At 44.2% G+C, this 17,502-nt stretch overlaps 1 protein-coding gene across 4 annotated transcripts in view; it reads right to left on the bottom strand.

Annotated features, from left to right (window-relative positions):
- The window catches only part of DCLK1 (doublecortin like kinase 1), a 408,479-nt gene that overhangs the window by 173,652 nt on the left and 217,325 nt on the right, over positions 1-17,502 (bottom strand). Inside the window, exon 5 of one of the 4 annotated variants that reach the window (XM_059716073.1) lies at positions 8,129-16,801. The exons of the other annotated variants lie outside the window; for them this stretch is intronic. Coding sequence (XP_059572056.1) covers positions 16,794-16,801 — 8 coding nt within the window. The 3' untranslated portion in view covers positions 8,129-16,793. Of the gene's footprint in view, positions 1-8,128; positions 16,802-17,502 lie in introns of those variants that run through there. 4 annotated transcript variants of the gene reach the window in all.

Genomic DNA, 17,502 nt, shown 5'->3' with positions numbered 1-17,502 from the left:
AAATTTGAAACCCTTGACCTAAGCCCTTCACAGCTTGAGGGAGCTAAATATATTATATCTATCTATCAACCATTTCCAGTTGCTAGGAACTGTGCAAATGACAAAGCTCTAATCACCAGGACATCAGTAAGGATGGCTGCAAGCTCTTGCTTCTCCTCTTGAATCTTATTATGTAGCCAAGTATGCAAGAGAGCACAAGTAAGCAGAAGCCTGATAACATATCTTAGTGGTAAGAGAACACATCCAAGAGAAGGAAGACTTATATTTTGATCCCTACTCTTGACCAAATAAAGTAGTTTGCCACATGGCCTTTTAGGCTGCTTACAGAAATTAAAAAAAACCCAAACCCATAGCACTTTACCTTTAAGCTCCACACACCCCCACACCAAGCCTAGTGCATGCCTAGAAGAGACATCCCATTAGTTGGACTCAGCTCGCTCAACATCTGTATAGATCGGGTGCTTTAGTGGGGTTCTCTCACACTTAAATCTAATAGCTGATTAAATTAGATGTAGATAAAAGTGCCAAAAGCCCCACTGAGGCACCCAGGCTATACAGAAGCTGTAGACTGAGCCAGGTTGAACTAATGTGCTGCTGCTTCTGGTAAAGCGTAATTTTTTTTTTAATGTCTGTAAGCAGCTTTAGAGTCCAAGATATGTTTGACTGAAAATTTGGGCATTTCAGAAGCAAAAATGTATGATGGGATATTAAAGAAGGTTGTACTGGGTACAGAATGTGCTCTTCTATTCACAGCCTGTATGGATTTGTATCAGTAACCATGTCTTCCTTAATGTCCAGTTTCATCAAGCTCTGAACTTGTCAGTGTCTTAAATAATTTGTTAATGAGGGTAGATTGTGCTATTTCTAGATTGGAACCATATTCAGGGCCTTGTACTCTACTTAGACCCTTTAAACAACCCTTTTTTCTGACAAAAAGAACTAGAATATGTTGTTACGAGGTGAACAACTGGATAAAATCCTTAGCGAGGTCTTCCTGAAGGTAGACTCTCAAAGCCTCATGATCTGATCCAGAATGAACAGGGACAATCAAAGGGGAATGCTATCCCAGGTTGAAGATCAACTGGCCACTCTTAGGGTTGGTGTGATGCTACAGCATCCTTATTCTCATCAAATACGTAGGAAAAATCTCAGCACTTTAGTGGAGGGGACGGGGAGTTTCTGTGGTCTTGGCACTCGCATGGTGAATTCTGGTGCCCAGGCTTGGGATGCAGATAGTACGATGATTCCCTGGTATGTTGGAGCCTGGTACAGTGGAGTCAGGGGCTTCTCAGGTAATGGCTTCTAGCTTCCACAGGCAGGTTCAATGGCAGTAGCCTGAAATGAACAAATCCTTCTGGAGGACCAATGAATCTACACATTATGCAGAGAAAGGCAGATCAGTTACAAGAGGTTGCTATGACTCTAGTAGGAAAAGTGGGAAAAGGCATCATGAGTTAAAGGGCACTTCCATCCCTCAGATAGGACCCCTCTACTTTGGCTGGGCATTGGAGTTTCCTAACTGGAGCACCTCTACATTTGGCAGGAAAGGGATGGCAGAACATCCCCACTTCCCACAATGCAGGCAAAGGCTAGCGGCCCAACATCAACTCTTCTTTGCTCTGACAAGCATGGTTACTCTGCATGCACCTTCATGGATTCCACAGAGGAGCTATTCAGGAGAAGTTGAAGATCAGGGGTCAGGCACTCAAAGATCCTTCTGGAAATCCTTGTGTGTTCCAATTACCCTTCAGTTAAGCAGCGGTCAATACAGATGCACCGGTCCATTAGTGCATCTAGGTGATGAGTGAACTTAACATAAAAGAATACTTATATGTGACCTGTTCCCTTAGTCTCCAACAAAAGTAGAATTTTTGTTCTACCATGTGTTAGCTGCTGACAGTTAGGACTAGGACAGGGGTGGGCAAAATGATGGATCCAGCCAGCAGCTGGACTCCATTTCCCAGCATGGCTGGGGCCGGTCTCCATGGAGACCCCATCTGCAGCTGCACTTTTATAGCACAAGGCTGGGGTTGCCCAGCAGGCAAGGCAGGGAGGCATGGCAGGGCATGGAGCTTCTCTGGAGCCCTGGGATCTTGTAGCAGGAGCAGCTTGGTCTGGGGCCAGGGCAGAGCCACAATCTGCAGCCTGCCTGCTCAGGGCAGGGTTGCACAGGGAGTGGATTGTGGCTGTGCCTCGGCTTGGGACTATGCAGTCCCTGCTGCAAGGAGCCAGGGCAGAACCATGATCTGCTGCCTGCACCCCCCTGCCCCAAACATGCAGGCTGCAGATTGTGGCTCTGCTCTGGCCCCAGACCAAGCTGCCCCTGCCACAAGATTCCAGGGTTCCAGAGCAGCTCCCTGCCCTGCCCTGCCGCACACCCTGCCAGCACGGCTGGGGCTGGTCTTCATGGCAACCCCAGCCTTGCGGCTCATAATGCAGCTGTGGCTGGAGTCTCCATGGAGACTGGCCCCAGCCATGCAGGCAGGAACTGCTGGGAAATTTTCATAGATTTCATAGACATTAGGGCTGGAAGGGACCTTGGGAGATCATTGAGTCCAGCCCCCTACCCTAAGGGCAGGAAGTCAGCTGGGGTCAAATGCTTCTTAAAGTAGTCCAGAGGAGGTGCTTGCACCACCTCTGGAGAGAGCCTATTTCAGGCCTTGGGGGGCTCAGACAGTAAATAAGTTTTTCCTTATGTCCAGCCTAAAACAGTCTTGGAGGAGTTTGTGACTGTTGGTCCTTGTCATCCCTTGGGGTGCTCTGGTGAATAGATGCTCGCCCAGATCCTGATGCATACCCCTTATGTACTTATAGGTTGCCACCAGGTCTCCCCTGAGCATGCACTTTTCCAGGCTGAAGAGCCCCCTGGCTCTCAGCCTCTCTACATAAAGCATATTCTCCTGCCCTCTGATCATGCATGTGACTCTCCTCTGGACTCTCTCAAGCTTCTCCACATCCTTCTTGAATTGTGGAGCCCAGAATTGGATGCAGTACTCCAACTGTGGCCTCACCAAGGCTGAATACAGCAGGAGGATGACATCCTGAGTTTTACTTGAGAAGCATCTATGGATGCAAGCCAGATTTTGGTTTGCTTTACCAGCTGTGACATCACATTGGTGGCTCATGTTCATTTTGTGGTCAATCATGACCCCCAAGTCCCTTTTGGCCTTGGTGCTAGTGAGCGTAGCACTGCCAAGCCTGTAAGTATGCCGTGGATTTTTTCTCCCAAGGTGGAGAACCTTACATTTGTTGGTATTGAAGGTCATCAGGTTTATAACCACCCACTTTTTCAGCCTATCCAAGTCAGCCTGGATCACCAGCCTATCCTCCAGTGTGGACGCTCTAGCCCAAAGTTTAGTGTCATGGGCAAACTTGGCCAGTCCACTTCCGACACCTGTATCCACATCGTTGATAAAGATGCTGAAGAGAACAGGTCCAAGGACAGAGCCTTGGCGGACACCACTGGTCACGGAGCACCATGATGATACCACCACTCTCTGAGTCTGGACTTGGAGCCAATTCTCCAGCCATCGGACTGTGATATAGCCATAACCACAGTTGGCCAATTTTTCCAAGAGGAAATCATGGGACATCAGATCAAAGGCTTTTTTGAAGTCTAGATATATGATGTCAATCTCTTCTCCCTTGTCCAGGTGATACGTCACCTGGTCATAGAAGGAGATGAGATTGGTCAGACAAGACCTACCTGCAACAAACCCATGCTGGCTGTCCCTCAGGGTGTTGCCATCAGCCAGCTTGTCAAGAATGGACTCTCTGATGATTTCTTAAAGAATCTTACCAGGGATTGAAGTCAAGCTGATTGGCCTGTAGTTCCCTGGGTCTACTTTTCTCCCTTTCTTGAAGATGGGCACCACATTGGCCTTCTTCCAATCTTCAGGTACTTTACCTGAGCTCCAAGAGTTTTTGAAAACCTTGGCCAGTGGTTGGGCTATGACTCCTGCCAGCTCGTTAAGTACTCTGGGGGGCAATCTGCCAGGACCCGCTGACTTGAAGGTGCCCAGCCTCTCAAGGTGTTCCTTTACATGGTCTACACTGATGCTGGGTATAATTTCACCCTCACCCTGGCTGTCCCACATCTTGCTAGGCAAGGTGGACCCTTGGGGTTGATGAAAAACTGACATGAAGTACCCATTAAGCAGGTTAGCTATTTCCTGGGAGCCGGTTGTCAGTTGTCCCATTTGGTTTAACAGGGGTCCAATGTTACCCTTGATTTTCTTCTAACTCCCCACATATCTAAAAAAGGACTTTTTATTGCCCTTGATATGTGTAGCCAGGTGGAGTTCAGTTGCAGCCTTGGCTTTCCTGAGTTGCTCCCTACAGGTACAGACCAGTGCAGAGTAATCCCCCTTTGTGGTGATTCCTATCTTCCATCCTTTATAAGCCTCTCTTTTTTTGGCTTAGGAAATCCACGAGTTCTCTGCTGAGCCAAGGGAGTTGCTGTGCCCTTTTGCTACCTTTCCTCCAAGATGGGATGGCCATCCCTTGTGCCTCCAGGATCGATCGCTCTTCTTGGACTCTTCTCCCTGCCAAGTCTTGGTCCCTTAATGCCTCGACACCAAGCTTCCTGAGCTTATCAAAGCTAGCTTTCCTAAAGTTGAGGACTTCTGCATTGCTGACTGACTTGCCAGCTTTGTGATGGATAGCAAAAGTGATCAGCTCGTGGTCACTGACTCCCAGCTTTCCTTTGATTTTTACGTTGCTGACTAGGTCATCCCCTTCAGCCAGTACCAAGTCCAGCAGCACTTTACCTCCTGTGGGTCCACAGACTTCTTGGGTCAGGTAGAGTTTGTCCACGCATGTGCGGAAGCTTTGCGACCATTTGGATTTGGCTGAGTGCTCTTCCCATGAGATGCCTGGGTAGTTGAAGTCTCCCATGACAACCATGCATCAAGAGCACGTAGCCTCAGCTAGTTCCCTGGTGAATTCCTGGTTAATTTCTTGTTCCTGGTTAGGGGGTCTATAGTAGACTCCTACCATTGTGTCCCCTGTGCCACATTCCCCATGTGTTTTAATCCAGAGGGTGTCTAGTCGCCCTCCCTGGGTGCCAATGTCAGCTTGCAGGGATGTGTAGCTGTCCTTGACATAGAGAGGTCCTTGACATAGAGAGAAACACACCCACCCCTTTTATCTGCATGATCTCTTATGTACAAGGTATAGCCATCTATACCTGTGGCCCAGTCAAATAGAGTCCACTGCCAGTTGTACCTGGCCTGTGGGCCGGACTTTGCTCGCCTCTGGGCTAGGAGGCAGGGTAGGGTCACAGCCAGAAACTGAAGCCAATAGTGAATCCAGAGTGCAAATGACAAAGGTGTGGTCAGGTACAGGCCAAGATTAAGAAGACTGAGTGGTGGTTAGGAACAAGCCAGCATCAAGGAGCTAGGGTCAGAAAGCCGGGGTCAGGAGCAACAGTGAATCAGTGAGCACACCAAAGTCAAGAGTCTGCACACCAATACCAGAGTGCAGGAACATGAAGCAAAAGCAGCAACCAGAGTCAAGGTGGGTACAGGGATTAGAACAGTCTAAGATCATCATAAAACCTGTTGAGCAGACAGCTCACCAGTGCCTGCCTTGCTGGTCTTCTGGTTCTGTTTGGGGTGTAGTCAGTTCAGGGCTGCCCACCCAAAACAAATTGTTTAACTCACAATCTGCAAACTTTTTACTGACAACCAAGGTTTTAAATTGACATGTGTCTTTACTGACAGATTTTTTTTACATAATGTAAATGTAACTCTTCTATCAGATCCTAAAAAGGGTCAGGTTCATATTTAGGGGTTTAACATAAAACATGGTAAAGATATTTGGTTTTCAGATGCAAAAAAGTTTGAAGATGCTTACTAAAAAAAAATTCTTGTGTTGGCAGCCCTGTTCAACTGCACTAGTGATTTAATATCATGCTCTCCCTCCTCCACAAGGGTCCTTTATTCACCCCCAGAGGCAGATACCCCCTGACCACACCTCAAGCCATGCTTCCCCCCAAACCAGCCCATTCCTCAGCCTAACCCCTACTGGCCCTGTTCTCCCCATCCCAACATGGACCCCTGACAAAAGACTACTGTCTGCCTATCTGTGAGATGAATGGTGTTACATGCAAAGGGGATGCAGCAACGGCAAGAGAACATGGATTGGGTTGGGGGAGGGGGGTGGCAGGGAGCTACAGAAAGTTCCAGGAGTGAAAAAGCTCTGAAAAGAGTTCCCCTCAGGGTGCTTCATTACAGTTCAGACAACAGGTAGTGCTGCTGTGCTCTGTCTGCCCTTCAACAATGCCTCTATCTTCTCTCCAACCAAACAACTTGAATGAAACTTCTGTGCCTTCCTGTTTTTATAGACAGCACAATTTTCTTATAGATTTTATGGACAAGTGTTTTTAGGCTTGGGTTTTACAGTGTCCATAAATTTATGGACAGTTGGCAACCCTGTGTTGGTTTCCTTCACCATGGTAGCCAGTGGTTGGTTGCCAGAGGAATGACTCATTCCCAGCTAGACTGTCTTTTGTAGACCTAGCTCTAGATGGGCAGGAAGGCTTTCAGACGCATGAAATTATAGATCTTACTAATACTACTATTCTGCTCTGTAGAACTTATCTATATAATGGACACATCCACAGATGACCCTGCATTATTAAGACACATTAAATTTTGGCTGTTAGCTATAAGAAACAATTAGGTAGTTGTGTATTTACATGCAATGTATAATGAGATAAGCAAAGTCTGTGTGATTGTTGGTTAAGGAAAGTGAAACACTTTAATATTATGGAGAAATGGACAAGGTACATAAAAGATAACAGAAGTACTGTTCTCCCTTAAATGGCACTATTTTACGTGTGTCCATTGATAGTACTATTAGCACTAAAAGATGTTAAACAATAGACATAGAATCATAGAAAGTTAGAATCTGAAGAGACCTCAGGAGGTCATCTAGTCCAACCCCTGCTCAAAGGTGGACCATTCCCAATTAGTGCTGAATAGAGGGGAATAATCACTTCCCTTGACCTACTGGCAACACATCTACCCATGCATCCCAGTATGCCGTTAGCTTTCTTGGCAACAAGGGCACACTGCTGGCTTGTATTCATCTTATTGTCTACTGTAACTCCTAAGTCCTTTTCTGTAGAGCAGCTCCCCAGCCAGTCAACCCCCAGCCTGTACTGGTCCATGGGTTTATTCTATCCTAACTGCAGGACGTTACATTTGTCCTTGTTGAACCTTATGAGATTTCTTTTGATCCAGTCCTCCAATCTGTCACTCTGAACCCTAGCCCTACCCTCCAGTATATCTACTACTTCCTCCATGTTGGTGTCATCTGCAAATTGCTGGTGGCACACGCTATGCCATTTTCCAGGGTGTTGATGAAGACATTGAACAAAACTGGTCCCAGGACTGACCTCTGGGGCACTCTAATTGATACCGGCTTCCATCTAGACATAGAACCATTGATTACTATTCTCTAAGCCCAATGCTGCAGCCAGTTTTCTATCCACCTTACAGTCCATTCATCCAGTCCATACTTCCTTAGCTTGCCTGTGAGCATGTTGTTGGAGACTGTATCAAAAGCCTTACTAAAATCAAGGTACACAATATCCACTGGTCTCCCTGCATACTAGCTTTTTCCAAGCAAACAAGTTTTGATAATGTACTTCCAGGGATTCGGAATATTAGAAGATGAATCTGTCTAAACAATACTAGTGAAAGTCTCCAGCAGGAATTAGTATCTGATGAAGGCCGTCATAAAACATAGTCACTTAAAAACTACCATATTTATTTAAATCTAAAGATTACCCTGAATTTAAGATGGCCCACCTAATTAGATTCTATATATGGAAAATTTATAAATTTATGATTTTCCAGATATAGAATCTAATTATTAGTGGGTTGTCTTAAATTCATTCCCCCACACCCCTCCCCTGCTACAGCAAGGAAAGCAATGACTATGGGCAGTCAGCTGGCTGGGGTGGGGGGGTCTGCTCCCCACACTTCTTTCCTCTGCAGGCTTCCTGCCCCCCCCAACCACCTGACTTCCCACTAGCATAGGACACGTTGCACCCATCGCCCAACAATTTTTGCCCCTTCCCCCCATCCACTCCCCAAGTCGCTGCTTCTTTCCCCCCACCCCTTGCTGTCAGATGCTGCTCAGGCTGTTTCCTGATGGGTCACAGAGCAAAGCATGTGGAAGCTCAGCCTTTGATAGGCCGTGCAGTAGCAGATGTTGTTGACTGGCTGGGCAGGGGATGGAGTTTTCCTATGTTTCATGCCTTGGAGGGAATCTAGCCCAAGTTGGAGCTGAGCTGTGCCTGACAGTAAGGGGTTGGGAAGAGGGTTGAAAGGGCAGATGCTGCAGAGGGCAAGTGTGGGGATGGGGGAAGGAAGGAGGCTGTTGTGGGTCTGATTCAGGCCCTAAATTAATCTAAATTGAGGGGCTTCCCCCCTATGCTGATGGGAGGGGAAAAAAATGTCTTATATTTAATTAAATACGGCAAAGCCGCTCTTCATTCCAATAGCTACTAGAACTACTTGTCCATCTTGTGTTTAAGAAAAGAAAAGGGACAATTTGTGCCATTTATGTTTTCTTTTTAAATAGTATGAATTTTTAATACTTTTGTCAAGTTTTCATATGTGATATTATTTGTTAAGTTTCCAAAAGATCCTTAATAGGAAAATAAGACTTGTACAGAACAGTCTCTGGTGGCCTAGGCAATCTAGAGGACAAATACAAAAAAGCAATATACAATGGAAGAGTTATCTTAAAGGGCTTTTCAATATTTTTATGTTGATGCTACCATTACAAAAACCCCCCAACAGAAACAAAAATCTCAATATTACCCTAATACAATCATACAACTGTAACTCTTTTGTGAGAATATCCAACAATCAGCTATCCAAACTGCTCAAAAATACTGAGAGCTCCAGTACCCTCCCTGAGTGAGAGAGGAAATCCCAGACTTGCTTCTGAATCTAGTGTTCTTCTCAAATGCAATTAATCTTTACATTAATAAGTTAGCTATAACTACAGTAGAGACATGAGTCACCCTGGCAACCAGCCAAATTGGGGGAAGGGTTGTGAGGATACTTGTGGCTGTTTAAAGATTAACACCTTCAAAATAAAAGCAAATTAAACTTTATAAAGAATACCTGCCAACATTAAAACCCTTTTCAAAGTGCATTAAGTCTCATATGCTTTTTTTCCACATGAGAAATTTTAAAGACTTGCAGGTTAAAAGATACACAGTAAGCTGGAAAATGCCATTTTCAGACTCCTCAGAAAATCCATTAAATTATTTCTCCTATGGTATCTCTAAGAGTGATCCTTCAGTATCCTTTAGCAAAGCAGAAATGTTACAGAGGTATTTCTTTCAGGTTTAAGGATGAGATCATTTGTAAATTTGACAGCCCTTCTAAAAATGCAAAGCAAGTATCCATTTCCTTGAGATGTGAGCAGCCAGATTAAGAGGAGGAATGACAGATATTCTATGCCAATATCAATTTCCTTTGCTTTAAAGGAGAATGAACAGTGTCACAGATTCCAGTGCTCAGAAAATGTCTTTGCAATGTATCTAAACATGTTTGTTTCTTTTCCTCCCTAACATCTCCTAGTTCATCCTTCCTTCAGAACAAGAAGCATTTTAATTTATCCTTTACAGCATTGGCTGATCTTGACACATTTTATATATTCTAGACTACCTAATGCCCCAAGAGTTTAGGAAAGATTGTGCAGGAAAAAATGAGGTATTAGTGATCACAGGAAGGCAGGAATTTGTTCTTATAGGTAGAGCAAATAGTGAATGGATCTTCCTTCTCTAAGCTAGCTACTTACCCTGTATTCATTTCCAGGCTTGAAGCTGCCAGCAACACCCCTGCTTCAAGGTCTGTGATCAAGGCAGGACAAAGATAGCACCAACAACAGTGGTTCTAAGCTGAAGACACTAATGGTGGGGAAGGAGCAAGCAGGCTCTAGGGCTAAGTACAGACATTCAAAAAGCCCCTGGCAGAAGCACTTTAACTTACTGCGCTTTACTTAAAGTGCGATAAGTTACAGCGGGAGCCCACTACAGATGCTCTCTATTCGGTGTGGGGGGCTCAGAGCCTATGGCTGCTGGAGGCGTTTCCTCATGCCTCCCAAGAGGCTGCCTTAGTGGGCCCCTTCCCTAGCCCTGCCTCCCCCCACCAGCTGGCAACTGTCAGCGGAGGCTGGGTATGGACAGATCCCAGACCCCTTTCCCCCGCAGCTACCTGGGGGGCAGTGTGTTGCTTCCTGGCCAGGGCTGCTGTGGGTAAATAAGCCCCAGAGCCCATCCTGGAAGCAGCCCTGGCCAGGCAGCAGTGCACTGCTACCCAGCCAGGGTTGCTGCAAGAACACATACCCCCAGATCCCTTCTCCCCACAGGCCAGACTGCAGCTCAACTGGCTGGAGGGAGGTTGTAAGCCAGGTTGGGATCAGAGGCTATCACTAACTTGGGTCAGTGACAGCGGAGGGGGCTGGACCATCCCAGAGCTCAGGCAGAGGCTAGAGCACAGCCCTGTACAACACGGCCTGAGATGGCAGTGATTGCGTTCTAAGTTAAGCCTCAGGTTCTGGCACACACATTCAAAAAAGTGCTCGAATAGAAAGTGCTTTAGGTTAGTACACATCCATTGAGGGTTAACTTAGAGAGTGGTCCACTATTATTATGGCATTCTAAGAGCCGTGAATGCCTGTTCAGTTACAGTTTCAGAGCACTTTCTGCATGCTGAAAGCATAATAGGGATTTCATAGACATTAGGGCTGGAAGGGACCTCGGAAGGTCATCGAGTCCAGCCCCCTGCCCGAAGGGCAGGAAGTCAGCTGGGGTCATAGGATCCCAGTAAGATAAGCATCCAATTTACTCTTGAAGGTGTTCAGTGTAGGTGCTTGAAACACCTCCGATGGCAGGCTATTCCAGACCTTGGGGGCTCGGACAGTAAAGAAATTCTTCCTTATGTCCAGCCTGAAACGGGCTTGCAGTAGTTTATAACCGTTCAACCTCATCATCCCTTGGGGAGCTCTGGTGAACAAACGTTCACCCAGATACTGGTGGTCACCCCTGATAAACTTATAGGTGGCCATCAGATCACCCCTGAGCCTGCGCTTTTCCAGGCTAAAGAGCCCCATAGCTCTCAACCTATTGTCATAAGGTCTGTTTTCCTGACCTCTGATCATGAGCGTGGCTCTTCTCTGGACTCTCTCAAGCTTCTCCACATCCTTCTTGATAATGCCTGTACTTAGCCTAGCTGTCTAAGAAGGCCCTATTTCAGCAGTATGGGGAAAGAACTCTTAAGTGAAGTGGGGCTCATTACAGGTTGGAAAGTGATGAAAGAAAAATGATCAAGAAAACAGATGGAACTAGTGAAAAAATAGGAGGCAGCAATCAGTAAGATAAAAGCTGAATTAACTTGATTCCTATTCCTCAGCTGGAAGCAAGGTAGAGTATCCTTGTCAATAGACTACTAAGGGTAAAATGGGGTGGGGTGGGGTGGGGTGGGGCGGAAATCAGCATTCTGTGCTACATTTCACACATCTATCACCATACAGAAAAACAGGCCTGATTCTTCCTTCATGCAATTCTATGGACATTCTTCCCCCAGATAATTCTACAGGCATTCGTGGAATTACATCAGGAGAAATAAAACTTATGTGAGAGGAGAATCAAATCAGATACTGTACCAATCTCCCCCAATTGTGAGGTGGAAACAATACAGGACTCTTATCAGAATATCAGAATACTTACACTTAGACTTATTCTGAATAGTCTTTTTAAGCTCTTAGCACCAAGAGTAGCAATAAACTGCACATTAATTATGCAATGAAAAAAAGTATTTCCTTTCATTAATTTAAAATTGTGTTGCCTTGAAAATTCATCAGTGGCTCCCTCTTGTATTATAAGAAGGAGCAAACAAAAATCCTTATCGCCTGTTCCACACCACATATACTGCAGTCTACAGGAAAGTAGAACTGGAAAAGATCTTCTGGGTCCCTGAGTTCAGGCAATCATTCATCAAGCTATATTTCAAAACATGGTTAGGATTAGTGGAAACAATACACATTTTAGAAGGCTCTTCCAGAGTCTCATTCTTCTAATGATCTGAAACTTTCTTCAGATAACCAGTCTCCATTTATTCATGAGCAGCTTTTACCCACTGGCCAATACTGTCCTTTGACTTGAACAATTCTTTTCCCCTGGTATTGCTGCACCTAAACTGCAGAGAGCAATCATAGAATCACAGTGTTGGAAGGGACCTCAAGGTTCATTCCTGGCCTTGGCTAGGGTAATCAAGCTGAACAGATAGGAATGCCAGAGTCCCTGAAGAGAAAGGCTACAGGAGTGGTCACCAGCACGTAAGACCCTGAAAGAGGTGTCTCAGAATTAGGGGCTGATCTTGCCCCTGAATTACAGACCTGGGTCAGCAGAGGGCAGACAGTGGAAAAAGCAGTGACACCCTGCCCCTACCACTGTCAAGTTGCACCAGCTAAATCAGTGATTCTCAATTTTTTAGCCCCAATGCTCCCTTCCACGTCTTTTCTGAATTTGGATCTAATTCAGCGATTTTCAACTCAGTGATTTTTAGCTGGCATGCCACGAAATTCAGAAAAGTTATGGAGTTACATTTTTAACAACAGTATATCAGAGCACTGGTATGACTTCCTCAGGCAGGGGAATGGAGTATGTTACATGTTTAGAAAAACACACAAACCCTCTTCCACCTTTTTTTGGATATAGGAATGAAGCGTGCTTCTAAATTTAATCCAGAAAAAGACAAACATTGGTTAAAAGACAAATAACCACAGAAGGAGAAAATGGAAAGCCACTATCTGACCCCTAATTACTAAGTTAAAGAGGTGGGTTCCCTCTTGGATGTCTTCAGCGTGCAAGAGATCAGGCCTCGCCCATATTTTTGCTTGGCTATAATTTTGGGACTTATGGTCAGGTGCACACATACAGAGCAGGACACTGGCCCAGTCAGAGTACAGCCCACTGAGCATGCTCAGTAGCCATGTGGATACTTGAATATCTACACTGCATATGGACTGCAAAGTGTAAGTACCAAAAATAGAAATTATATGGCTTTGTAAGTGCCATTTGGACACAAAGTAAAATAGGATTCTTCCCCTAAAGTCCCGTTAAGGCACCTACAGGATCTGGTCCTAATTTGCATATATTTTATACTTTTAGTCTGCCTATACACATGCTTGGAGCTGGGGTGGGGAGTGCGTTTTAGATTGGTTGGTTCCAGGACAGCTGCTCTAATTAAAACAGCTCACCATTATGTGCATTAGCCACCACACATTTTAAAATGGCCGCAGGACACTTTATTTAAAGCTCATTCAACAAGGTTTAGATAAAGTGCCCCGTGGCCATTTAAAAATGTGTGGGGGGGTTACTATATGTGATGGTGAGGTGACACTGGAGTGTTCTAATTAGAACATGAATGAGTACATGTATAGACAACTTTAGATTTCAGCCCATTTCTATTACTTTAAAGCTTAAGGTCTTCCAAATCTTCTGATACCCTGGTTCTCCTACTTCTGTGTTCAAGTGTCTCAAAAAATTGTCAAAGATCTTTAGCATACTCCTAATTTTTGTGCCAAAATCATTAATGCAGATGTTACTTAAGGTCAATTCCAAGACTGATACACTAGGAAGAACCTTCATGCTTGCCTGTGCTGAGAGATGAATCACCCATTTGCCTCCCCCTCAGTCAGGGTAGAAACAGACGTCATCTGACATCGCATTTGTGCCATGTAAAAAAAAAAAAAAATATGGAAAAACAAATGGCAAATCAAACAAATGTCCCTAAGCCTTTTTTGCACCACATCACTGGCTGCAAAAGAGGTTGTAATACACTGTTCTGCTTTATTGTGGTGAACATTTATTTGCTCCAAGGCAGAAGTGTGTGAACACCCTGGAGCTGCCCACACACTCTGCAGCCACCCTGGGCAGCTGCTCCAGGTACTTGACAGGCTTGATTCTGCATATCACAGGTAGGATCAGCCCCTGAAGCTCCCAGAGCACATGGCTGGCTTTCTCCACTTACAGAGAATCAAGGAGTGCCTAAGTGGGGGAAGTCACAGTTCCCTGCTTATGAAGACCCACCCTCTCTAGGGGCACCTCTCCCTAAGTTTGGAAAGCCCCTGTGAATTCCCAGCACCCTATGCTTCCATGCAAGGACCTGCATCACACCTCTGCATGAAACACAGGTGTGCATGGATACTAGCAAAAGAGGGGAGGGAGGGGTTGAATTCCCAGCATGCCACTCTAGGAATTCCCCCTGTCTACCCCCTTCCATGCCAGGAGTTTCCCGGCTCCCATGCTGATCCGCATCACCCTGCACCAGGACCTGCGCTGATCCATGTCTCCATCTGAAGCACAGGCCAATGCAAGGAGGCGCATGAGAGGAATTTCCCAGTGCCTTGTGCCTCCAAATCAGATCTCACACTGACCTGAAGGCATAGGACCCAAAATAGAGGGATTTCCTGGCATCTGTGCACTCCACACTGGAACCCACTTTGACCATGGGGCACCAGGAATTCTGCCCCTATGCCTCCTTGCTGAGACCCACGCTGGCCTGTGCTTCACGCAGAGGCACAGATCAGCACAGGTTCTGCTGTGGAGGCACAGGGTGCCCAAAATTCCCATGCTGCCCAGCATCTCCTTGCAGGCACCTACGCCAGCCCATGCTTTGTGAAGATGTATGGGTTAGCATAGGGAATCCCTAGGCAAGGGGACATGTCTCACCACAGCTGATTTGCTTCATTTTGGTGACGTCTGTTGCTACCCTCCGTTTCTTATCAAATTTATAATTCTTAGATCAGAATCAATTTTCTCCAATTTACGTAATATTTACCCAAGTGGCACTGAATTAAGCATTTAGTGAAGTCTAAGAAGGTTAGGTTTGCTGCATTTTTTTTTCTAAAAACCCAGATTATTAGACACCCAGACATCAGTTTATTTTGGTGCAATTTACCTTTGTTGAACCTTGTCACATTTCATCTCAGTTTTCTAGTTACTGCAATGCCTTTAATTTTTCTTTTCTTCATAAGGTGTTCCAGAGTCTTCAATATGACTGAGGTTAGATGACTGCATCTGTGGTTGCCTGGATGACCTCTTCCTTTTCTTAAATATATGCACTACACTTGCTATTCTCCAATGAGACAGTAACACCCTTCATTTGATAGAGATAATAAAATACTTGCAACTGTACTTGTAATTTCACATGTCATTTCTTCCACTAGTTTCCCAAGATTCTAAAGATATAATTTAAGCATATTAAAATCTTTCACTTTTGCTTCCACCTTGGTGTGGCAATTTTAATATCTCTGCATTCATTCCCATTTACTATCGTGCCTATTCCCCCATGTTCTACATTGACATTCTTATGGAAAACAGAGGCAAAATATTCAGCTTTTTGCACTATACTGAGATAATGCTTAATTTTGCCCTACTTTCACTGCAGACATCCCAGTTGTTTTCTTTTTCTCTTTTTATGGATCTAGGTAAAAAACTTTACCTATTTTCTTTGGCTTTTTTAGCAAGGTTTAACTGTGTTAGATCTTTGGCAAGTCACATTAGGGCTTCAAGACAACTTTTTTGCTGATTAATTGTGTTTGTATTCCATATAGATATTCTGTATACACCTAATATCTTTGTTGAGGTGGTTATTCATATGGCTAATTCCAGAGTTGTCCTTTACAATTTTTTATTTTGCTTAGGCTAGAAAATTCCTCTTTTGGGGCCTCTGACTTACAGGAAAAAAAAATGCAAGCCTTCTCCAGTATTCAAGTTCTTGAACTTTTCAGGCCAGATCTACTCACCAAGGCTTAGTATAAAAAAGCAACACCACTTGTTGGTTTAGTGACTATTTGGTGAAGATATCTGCTAGCTGTCAAATCCAGGAATACGTGGGCTACCATTTTTAGCAGCGTTTGTTCCCTAATCTATATCTGGGAAATTAGTGTCCTATAATGACATCTTCTCTCTAACAACGTTACAGATGTCTCTAATCATATTCAAATCCAAACCCGGGGGCTTACTGCAGACTTTCAGCACTACCTCACTAGAATTTTTTTATAGTCTTTACCCAAAGTAACTTGGACTCTCACCAATCTTTTTTTATTCATGCTATGACTTTTCATTTCCTTATGCTGTCTCCTCCATCCCTCTAACCATTTTTGTTGCATATATCTGAAACCTTTCTACTTATGTTGTACCTTTTTGAGAGAAAGTTACTAGGACTGAATGAACTATTCTAGGTGAGGGAAGGATACAATTTTTGAGGAAATAAACATTATCCTATTTCAGTATTATTTTCAATGCCATTCTATTTATGATGTTCTTTTAGGTTTTTTAGTTTTCTGCTATGCTTATTTGTCCCCATTCACTATGTACTGATTTTGATATTTCATAATTCTATTTTTAATTAATGTTTACAAGGTTCCAAAAGTAGATTCCTTGGTCTGACCACACATCACCTTTTTTTTGGAAGCTTATTATGGTGGTTGCTATACTCCATGCTTGCACTAAAGTAACTGATAATAATATATAACCCTACCCACAGTTTGGGATTGTGATAACACATTTTCTTGGCTATCACTTATTCCATGGATATTACTGTGTACATGCGTAACAGTAAAAGTGTTCAAAGTAAGTAACAGAATGCAGTTTTTTAAAGCTTCACTGAATCTGTTCTTCTGAAGAAATTCTCTTCCCAGATGTCTTCATAAGATGTCTTGTTCCACTTGATAAGTCTTGAGCTTTTGCAGATCAATCACTCTCCTAAATGAAGAAACAATTTCTCTCATGCATTTTACACAAAAAAGACTAGCTACACATCAACTCCTTTGCTTTTTAACCACCCTTTCCTTGATAATGACTAGTAACCCTACAAACATCTTTCCGGACCCAGAAGTCAGATCAACCAAAAAACTTTATCTCCAGGTAGCTCCCTTTCTTGCTCACATCAATTTTAAGTCCCTTCACAATTTCCCTCCCATAAAATAAGTTTCACAACTCTGCCTGATCAAAATTAAAAGGATAAAAGTTCCAACTGAATTCAAACCATAGTTGCATGATCCACCACCTACATGCATTCAGTGCCATGGTAACAGGATACTTCTTTAATGATCAGTCAGCCTTAGTAGACTCCTTTCAGGCTATTAACCTATAGTCCTGCAATAAGACATGCTGCATGAAAAGTTATTCCAAAGGTAACTGTCTGCACAAACACAGTAAACTGTAATATCTCAAATTGCAATGGTAAGGGCAGGAAAAGAGGAATGATAATACACCTTCATTTTCTATAGGTTTTTTGGAAACGTACATAATTGTTACTAGGGCTGTGTGAAGCTTTGGTTGCTCATTCGATTCAGCAGAGATTTGGCCTGATTTGGTGGCCAAATCTCCGAATCCAAATCGAATCAGGAGACCCTTTAATCTCTCCAAATTGAATGGGAACCCTCCAAATCGATTTGGAGAGA

This window comes from Alligator mississippiensis, chromosome 1, assembly GCF_030867095.1.
Source record: "Alligator mississippiensis isolate rAllMis1 chromosome 1, rAllMis1, whole genome shotgun sequence".
Taxonomy (NCBI): Eukaryota; Metazoa; Chordata; order Crocodylia; family Alligatoridae; genus Alligator; species Alligator mississippiensis.
The sequence above is the reverse complement of the archived record's forward strand: the minus strand, read 5'-3'. Positions and strand labels throughout refer to the sequence as shown.